The sequence below is a fragment of the Psammomys obesus genome, unplaced genomic scaffold, assembly GCF_907164565.1.
Source record: "Psammomys obesus unplaced genomic scaffold, mPsaObe1.curated_primary_1811, whole genome shotgun sequence".
Classification (NCBI taxonomy): Eukaryota; Metazoa; Chordata; class Mammalia; order Rodentia; family Muridae; genus Psammomys; species Psammomys obesus.
In genome coordinates this window covers 932,168-940,887 of record NW_026594377.1, presented here as the reverse complement: position 1 = coordinate 940,887, position 8,720 = coordinate 932,168, and the positions used below count along the sequence as shown (strand labels likewise).

At 49.3% G+C, this 8,720-nt stretch overlaps 1 protein-coding gene across 4 annotated transcripts in view; it reads left to right on the top strand.

Moving 5' to 3' along the window:
• Window positions 1–8,720, top strand: part of Sugp2 (SURP and G-patch domain containing 2) — a 39,230-nt gene that overhangs the window by 78 nt on the left and 30,432 nt on the right. For 3 of the 4 annotated variants that reach the window (XR_008721463.1, XR_008721464.1, XM_055618697.1), the window contains exons 1-3: window positions 302–349; window positions 2,547–2,669; window positions 7,051–8,616. Coding sequence is in view for 2 of the 4 variants with exons in the window: in XM_055618697.1 (XP_055474672.1) it covers window positions 2,558–2,669; window positions 7,051–8,616 (1,678 nt within the window). In the remaining 2 variants the exon portion in view is untranslated. Of the gene's footprint in view, window positions 1–301; window positions 350–2,546; window positions 2,670–7,050; window positions 8,617–8,720 lie in introns of those variants that run through there. The other variant, XM_055618698.1, reaches the window with a different exon arrangement.

Sequence of the window (8,720 nt, the reverse complement as noted above, 5' to 3'; positions counted from 1 at the left end):
AGCGAAGGGGGCGACAGAGCCGTGTGGGCTGGAAGCCCTCGCCCTCTTTTCCGCGCTGCTACTAGCAGTCGCTTCCCCTTGAAAGAGAGTTTTCATCTCGGTAGAATCTGCCCTGAGAAGCGGCAGCGCGCCTGCGCTGGAGAGCCAAGATGGCCGCTGTCGACGCCTGCGCATGAGTGCCTAGGCGGTGGCAGCCAGCGCCTGCGAGCCCAGGCGAGGCCGAGGTTTGCGCCTGCGCCACTCGGCGCTGCGGAAACCGTTGGCTCATTTGCATCTCCCCGCCTCGCAAGGCGGTGGATAAGGAGCCTAAGGCGGCGGCGGGGGCGGCACCGCGCGCGGCGGGCTCGGGGTGAGGCCCGGGCCCTAGAGACCTGGGAGGGCGGGCCCGGGGTGGGGAGGACTCTGGGTGGCCCCGGGGCGAGTGCGCTTCTCCTTCGGGCTCGCGGGTCCATTCATTCCGCTCGAGCCCGCAGTCGCGGGCGAGCTGGGCGTAACGGCGAGTAGGCTTTGCTTTGGGCCTCCAGCTACTGAGAACCGCTGCAGCCTCCGTAGCTGCCGGTCCCGTGTGTGAGAAAACGGATATGCAGACAGACTAGGTACCTTGATTAGCTCTCAGGACCAGCTGACCCCGAGGAGACCCTGGTCACAACTGACATAAAACAAGGGCTGCCCTATCGCTTTCCCAGGGCGTGGGGAAACGGGGTGATGGTTATAGAAATGACCAGAGAAGGCAGGTTTGCTTCTTGAAGTTGTGTCATGAGGCAGGCTGTCACTGATATAAATGCTGCCTAGTTTTTTCCTACTTAGAGAAAGTGCCCTCACAGCGAATGCATTGTTGGTCAGGTTCAAGACCAGGATGACTGACCTTGGTTGGATCACTTCTCCAAGTCTGCTTTTTTATTATTATTATTATTTTTATTTTTTTAAGGCAGGGTTTCAAACTGAGTATGATGGCTCACACCCATAATACCAGTGTCAGGAGGCAGAGGCAAGGATGAGCAGTGCACTTTCGATGCCAGCCTAGTCTGTGTACTACGTTTGAGGCCAGCAGGGCTCTGCAGGTAGAGCATATCTGGAATCCCTCTGACTCTACGCTGCCAAAAAAAAAAAAAAAAAAAGTAAAAATAAATAAAAATAAAGAGTCTCCTAAGCCTGGCAGTGCATACTGGTAACCCTAGTACTTGGAAGGCAGAAGCAGGAGAATCAAAAGGTTAGTGCCAGTGACAGCATGGACTACTCCTATGTAGTTGCAAAAAAGCAAATCAAAACAAAAAAACTCATGCATAGCCGTCATGCATAGCCATGAGCTCTGGCACACACCTTTAAGCCTAGCACTCAGGAGTTGGGGGGTGGGGAGGATGGATCTCTGAGTTTGAGGCTAGCCTGGCCTACCAAAGTGAGTTCAGGACAGCCATGGCTATTACACAGAGAAACCTTGTTTTGAAAAGCCAAAACAAACGAACAAAAAACCTCATGCATATACAAAACTGGGCTTTGTTATGTAGCCTAGGCTGGCCTGGAACTCACTCGGTAGCCCACACAGGCTTTAAACTTGAAGTCCTATTGCTCAGCCCCATAAATAGCTGGGATTACATTCGTGTATCACTAGGTTCTGTGTGTGTGTGTGTGTGTGTGTGTGTGTGTGTGTGTGTGTATGTAGTCCAGAAATTGATGTCCGGTCACTGATTGGCTAGTCTGGCTTGCCACCAAACTCCAGAGATCCTTTTTGCTCCTTCTGCTCAGCACTGAGATTATAGGCACGTGTCCTTGTGCCCAGCCTTTTTTCTTTTTAATTTCATGTATTTCTGGGTACATGTGTGCCACAGCACATGGGTGGAAATTAGAAAACAACTTGCCAGATTGAACTCTGTCCTCTAAGTTGGTCCCCTTACTGAGCCGTCTCAGCCTCTACCCCTTTGTAAGATTTTATTTATTGGACTGGGTAAGGGCAAGTAGATACGGGTACCAGTGGAAGCCAAAAGCTGTTGTCAGATTCCTTGGAACTGGAGTTGTAGGTAGTTAGCTGTCCAGTGTGGGTGCTGGGAACACTTGGGTCTCTGTGCAAGAGCAATAAGCGCTCTTAGTCACTGAGCTACCTCTGCAGGTCCTCTTCGGCCCCCTTTTCAGGTTCTCACTATGTAGTCTTTGCTAGCCTAGAACTGGAAATCCCATTGCCTCAGTCCTCCTAATGCTGGGATCACTGGCCTGCAGCAGCACGCCTTCTGTGCTGCACTGTCTCAGGTCTGTGCTATAAGCACTCAGCTCTGGGGTGTGTTGTTGAAAGAAGCAGAAGAGATCTTTCACTGAGACTAGCCCAGAGTGAACAGTGGCTAGCTTACTGTGTCTTCTTGTGACAATGCCACTCACTCATCTCAGAGGTGAAGTGAGCTCTGCCAAGCCCTTCTCCAAACTGTGAGGCTGGTGTGTGACACCTTTCCTAAATACTTTTTTCTAGGGTCTTTCGTCCAATTCAGTTACCCCTTTTTTGGTGGTGATTTTTGGCCCTTTGAAGGCTGTCTTGATCAGTGTGGCTTCTCTCACTTTAGGAGAGAAAAACATGGCGGCAAGGAGGATGGCACAGGAATCTTTGGACACTGTATTACAGGAAAAATCTAAACGGTATGGGGATTCTGAGGCTGTTGGTGAAACTATCCAGCTTAAAGCTCAAGGTAAGTTAAGATGTTTGGCCTGTACAAGAGGCGCTCTGTGGACTCTAATACCCTGGGTGCAAGCCGAGCTACTGTGAGCCCTGCTAGACTTGTTAAGAGAATCATGGTTTTTTGTGGCCCCCCTCAAGCTAAGTCAGTTTGTTGTTTGTCAGTATGAGGTTTGTCAGTAAGAGAACATGTCAGCCACGCACCCTCCCCACTAAAGAGTTTAATCATGTTCTGGTGAGTAACCCAGGGCCTTACTCATGCCAAAACACACACTCTGCCACTAACTGCATACCAGCCTCTACAGAAGGTGTCCTTTGTGTGTATGCACACTGGAACACAGAGATCAGAGGACAACTTGCAGAAATTGATTGTCTCCTTTCACCGTATGGGTTCCAGGGACCAATCTCAGTTGTTAGTCAGGCTTGTGGCAAGTGCCTTTCCTCAGAGCCATCTCAGCAGCTGTTCCCCGTTAAGACAGTGATTGTCTTAGCCTCCAGCAAACTGGCTGAACTGAAATCTTAGTTCTTGTAGGCATTTCTAAACCACGACTTAAAGGTTCCTATAGAGGTGGTCCAACACAAAATCATAAAGATTTGTTGTTGTTACAAAAAAAAAATTTTTTTTTTTTAGCCTGAGTAGTTCTCCAGTGTAAACTTTGTAGATTATAACCTAATATTGCAATGTCAAAAGGGTGAACATGCTACAGTACTCAAGTACCACACAGCACATCTGTGTGTGGTGTATGATCTCGACTGTGGGTGTGTGTATGTGCATGTGACCATGCTTGAAGATGCTTGTATGTGTGGAGGCTGGGGACCTTCCTTAGTCGCTCTGCACTATTACGCTTTGTTTAGTTTTTGTTGTTGCTATTTTGTGGGATTTTGTTTTGTTTTTGAGGCAGGGTCTCTATGTCAGTGTTTCTCAGCCTTCCTAATGCTGGAACCCTTTAATACAGTTCTTTATACTGTGGTGACCCTCAACCATACAATTATTTTTATTGCTACTTTATAGCTGTAATTTTGCTACTGTTATAAATTGTAGTGTCAATATCTGTTTTCCCATGGTCTTAGATGACTCCTGTGAAAGTGTTCTTTGACCCCCCAAAGGAGTCACAACTCATATGTTGAGAAACACTGTTCAAGGACTGGAGAGATGGCTCAATGGTAGTGGTTAAGAGGTCCTGAGCTCAATTCCCAACAACCACATGGTGACTTGCAACCATCTATAAATGTGATCTGATGCCCTCTTCTGGCATGCATGTGTACATGCAGATAGAGCATTCATATACATAAAAGATATATGTCCTGCAGTTTGCTCTGTAGATCAGGCTGGCCTTGAACTCACAGAAATCCTCCTGCCTGTGCCTCTCAAGTGCTGGGATTAAAACCTTGGTTAATATACTAGTTTTTGTTATTTTAGGGTGGGGGATATGAATGAGAGGGGGAGAGTCACTCATGAACCTGACACTCAACATTTCAGCTAGGCTGCTGGCCAGTGAGTACCATGTGTCCACCTGACTCTGCCTCTCAGTGCTGGGGTTATAGCCATGGGCAGCGATGTACAGCCATGTCTGGCTTTTTTGTAGGTGGTAGGAATTTGAACGTAGGTCCTCTCCCCGAACATCACATCTTAATTTCCTCAAGAAGACTAGTGGGGCTTTGTGTTGTGGTACATAGTGAGGAGCCTGAGGCAGGAGGATACCTTTGAGTTTGAGGCCAGGCTATATAGCAATACCCTGCCTCCAAAAGAAACAGAAAAAAATAATTGATTGGCAGAAAAATGGTAAACCTTATAGAGTGCTGCATGGTTCTGGAACAGAGCTATATGATCTGTCAGTCATACTCCCTTAGGCTTCTGCTCTAACCTGGACATTTCTTTTCTGTAAACCAGGAATGAGAAATGCATGGCGCAGCCACCATTCTTGCCTCTCTTTGGTGGGGGTGGGGGTGTTTGTTTTTGTTTTTGTGAGACAGGGTTTCTCTGTAACCCTAGCTGTCCTGGGACTCACTCTGTAGAGCAAGCTGTCCTCGAACTCAGAGATCTGCCTGCCCCTGCCTCCCAAGTATTGGGATTAAGGCTCTGTTTCTGCCTCTTAACTCTGCCACTTTGACTGCACCAAGACCACAGTCATGGCCCAAATGATTTCAGTTGTTTCTCACTGATGGAACTTCATGTCTGTCCCACCCTCTTTAGCAGCCCTTTAGTTACTATCAAGTGCTGCTACTTCACACATAGTGGGGCTGTCTGAGGATGTCACTGGATTGCCCTTCTTAGCACCCACTTTCCCTCAGTGTGTGTATGTGTGTGGAAGGGGGTGGGGTGCCTCTGTGTGCGTTGTTTTCATGTGCTCAGGTTTAGGACTCTGCCACTAAGGCATCTCCTTTTCTACAGTAATGGCAGTGTCTAGTGTGTGTACACAGTAGGTGCTCAGAAGTGCTCACTGAAGAGGGGAACTTGTATTTGCCCAGGAGTGTGGTTTTGTGTTTTCTTTCATTATTCGACTTCCTGGCACCTGTCCTTTGCTTTTCAGGGCTGTGTGTGCATTTGTTCATGTTTGTGTGTGTTCATGTAAGGGTGCACAGGCGTGCATGTGTGTACTGACCAAAGGTCGATATCTGGGGTTTTTCTCATCGCTCTCCACTTTGTTTTATTTTTAAAAGATTTTGTATTTTTAATTACGTGTTTGTGTGGGTATGTGCCTGTGTGAAGGTGCCTGTGGTTGCCAGAAAAGGTCATTAGTTCTCTTGAGCTGGAGTTGCAGGCAGTTGTGGTTTGGTGCTGGGAACTGAGCCCAGGTCCTCTAGAAAAACTACAAGTGATCTTACAACTGAACCATCTCTCCAGCCCCACCTTGCTTTTGAGACACTGGGAGCTTGCTGATGTGGTAGATTGGTTGGCCTGTGAGCCTGAGATTCTCCTCTCTCTCCCTCTTGAGCATGTGTCTTACGGATGCAAGGCAGGTCTTCTTAATTGTTCAACACTTTACCCACATCTCCCTAGCTCCTCCCTGCCAAAGTCTCATTCTGTAACCCAGAGGGGTCTCAAGCTCACTATGTAGCCCAGGCTAGCCTTGAACTCTCAGTCCTCCTCATCTCATCTTCTGAATGTTGGCCTTCTGAGTATTTGCTACCAGTCCCATTTTGTCAGATTTTTTTTTTTAACTTTGTTGTAGATTTTGTTCAAATATCCAAATGTGAGAAAGCTGCCCAAGGCCTGCCACTACCATAGGTGGCTTCTGTGGGCGTTCTTGAAGTGTTTCTGTGCACCCCTCCCAGGGGACCTTCCCTCTCCACCATACCTTCTCTTAGTGTGGCTTCTGCTTCTGTCTACTTCCGTGTTTGCTTCCGCCCCAGAGAGAGGAGGGTTAATGCGGGCCTTTCTTGCACTTTGCGGTCATGTGTCAGGCTGTCAGCCACCCTGCTGTCCTCTGGGAGGTAGGAGTGGCACCCTGTCTAAACTCTGAAGTGGGATCCAGGCTGCACAGAGACCAAGCCCTTGTCTAAAGGGTAGGGAGTGATGATGGGTTGGTGGCTGGTGGTGAGTTTGGGAACCTGTGTGATACTAATGTGTGCCTGTGGGGTCACCCCCTGTCCTACCTTGGCTGATGGCCACAAGGGTAAGCACTTACAAACCTGTCTTCCTAAGTGTGATCACCCCTTAGTACCCATAGGACATGGGTCTCCAGCCCCCATATAGCATAAGCTTGGAAGATGCTCCCCGCTCGTGTGTAATGACGTGGTGGTGTTTCTACAGCGCGGACATGTGCTAATCTGCCATGTGTTCTGAAGTCTCCCACACAGCCCAGAGCTGGTGGCAGTGCTCCATGCAGTTGAACAGGGAAAGCGCTGGGAAGGCCGCACAGTGAGTGCAAGTGCAAGTTTTTAGACATTTTTATCAGACTTGGTTAAATGGCTGCAGTTGTCAGGGGTCAGCGCAGAGTGGCCAGGGAGAGTGAAGGTGGCACCATGGGCATTCTCTTGGCTGCTGTTGTTTTGTGTGCGTGGTGCCCGTATGCATCTGTATGCGCAATGCGTGCATTTGTCTTCCCCCGTCACTCTACACTTTATTTATTGAAGTTGGGTCTCTTGCTGAACCCGGAGGCACCAGTTCCAGCCACTGTAGCTGGCCAGCTTGCCTTGAGGGTTCCATGTCTCTACCTCCTGATACAGCAGCCACGTCTGCTTGGTGCCACTGTGGGTTCTGGGGACCTGACTTCCTGCCTCACAGGTGCATGGCAAGTACTTTATTCACTAAGCCGTCCTGACACTTCTCTACTGATTTTAAACAATGTTAACAGCAACCTGAGTTTGTACCTCACTCTGGCCTGGTGTGCGCCATTCCCATGTAGTCCATGCTCTAAAGTACCTTCTGTCTGTCTGTCTATTTATTTCAGATCTCCTAAGGACAGGCTCACGAGCCAGAGCAAATGTCTATGAGGACATTCGCAGTGAGAGCAGGTACTCCTCCAGTGGATCTGGAGTGTACTCACTAGACTTGGGGAGAGAAGGCCTCAGAGGTGACATGTTTGTGGGACCCTCCTTCAGATCTGGCAACCAGTCTGTCAGTGAGGACAACTATCTCCGCAAAGAATGTGGCCGGGATCTGGAACCAGCCCATACTGACTCCCGGGACCAGAGTTTTGGCCACCGGAAACTGGGACATTTTCCTTCTCAGGACTGGAAGCTTGCGCTCCGTGGTTCTTGGGAGCAAGACTTGGGCCACCCAGTTTCTCAAGAATCCTCCTGGTCACAGGAATATGGTTTTGGAACCTCAGTATTAGGGGATGTGGCCTCCTCCAGGCGGATGGAAAAGGAGAGTCGGGATTATGACCTGGACCGTTCTGGGGAGGTGGACTCTGTGCCTAGAGGCAGTGGGCAAGTACTGGCCAGAAGCCGGTCTCTAAACATGGCTGACCAGGAAAGCACTCTCCTGGGAAAGGCGGACACTCAGGGCCTGCTTGGAGCAAAGGGTGTTGGGAAGCTTATCACACTGAAGGGCATGACCACAAAGAAAATACCTGTTGTCAGTCGTATTACTTCCAAACCTCAGGGCACTAACCAAATCCAGAAAGCCACCCCAAGTTCTGATGTGGCCTTCGGGACAAACCCTGGGCTGGATGAAATCCAGTTGGCTGCTCTGAAGATTCCTTTGGGGCTAGACCTGAGGACCCTTGGCTTCCCTAGAAGGAAGCTGGGCTTTGATGCCATGGACAAGGCAGATGTGTTCTCAAGGTTTGGCATAGAGGTCATCAAGTGGGCCGGGTTCCACACCATCAAGGATGACCTCAAGTTCTCCCAGCTCTTCCAGACTCTGTTTGAACTGGAAACTGAGACCTGTGCCAAGATGCTGGCCTCCTTCAAATGCTCCTTGAAACCGGAGCACAGAGATTTCTGCTTTTTTACTATTAAGTTTTTAAAGCACTCTGCTCTGAAAACACCCCGAGTTGATAATGAATTTTTAAATATGCTTTTAGACAAAGGTGCTGTGAAGACCAAAAACTGCTTTTTTGAGATCATTAAGCCCTTTGACAAGTACATCATGCGGCTCCAGGACCGGCTGCTGAAGGGTGTCACACCCCTGCTCATGGCCTGTAACGCCTACGAGCTGAGCGTCAAGATGAAGACCCTCACTAGCCCATTGGACCTGGCTGTGGCCCTGGAGACCACCAACTCTCTGTGCAGGAAGTCCTTGGCACTCTTAGGCCAGACCTTCTCCTTGGCCTCTTCCTTCCGGCAGGAGAAGATCCTAGAGGCTGTGGGCCTCCAGGACATCGCGCCATCTCCGGCTTTCTTCCCAAATTTTGAGGACTCCACTTTGTTCGGAAGGGAGTACATAGACCACTTGAAGGCCTGGCTTATGGCCAGTGGCTATCCCCTCCATGTCAAGAGAGCTATGCCCCCAGATCCTCGAGAACAGAAAACCGCAAGTCAGACCTGGGCTGCGAGCACTCTGAGCCAAGGTAAGGATTTCTTTTTTTTAAACAACATCATCACTACCAGTGTTAGGTATCTTTATCGGGGTGTGTGTGTGTGTGTGTGTGTGTGTGTGTGTGTGTGTGTGTGT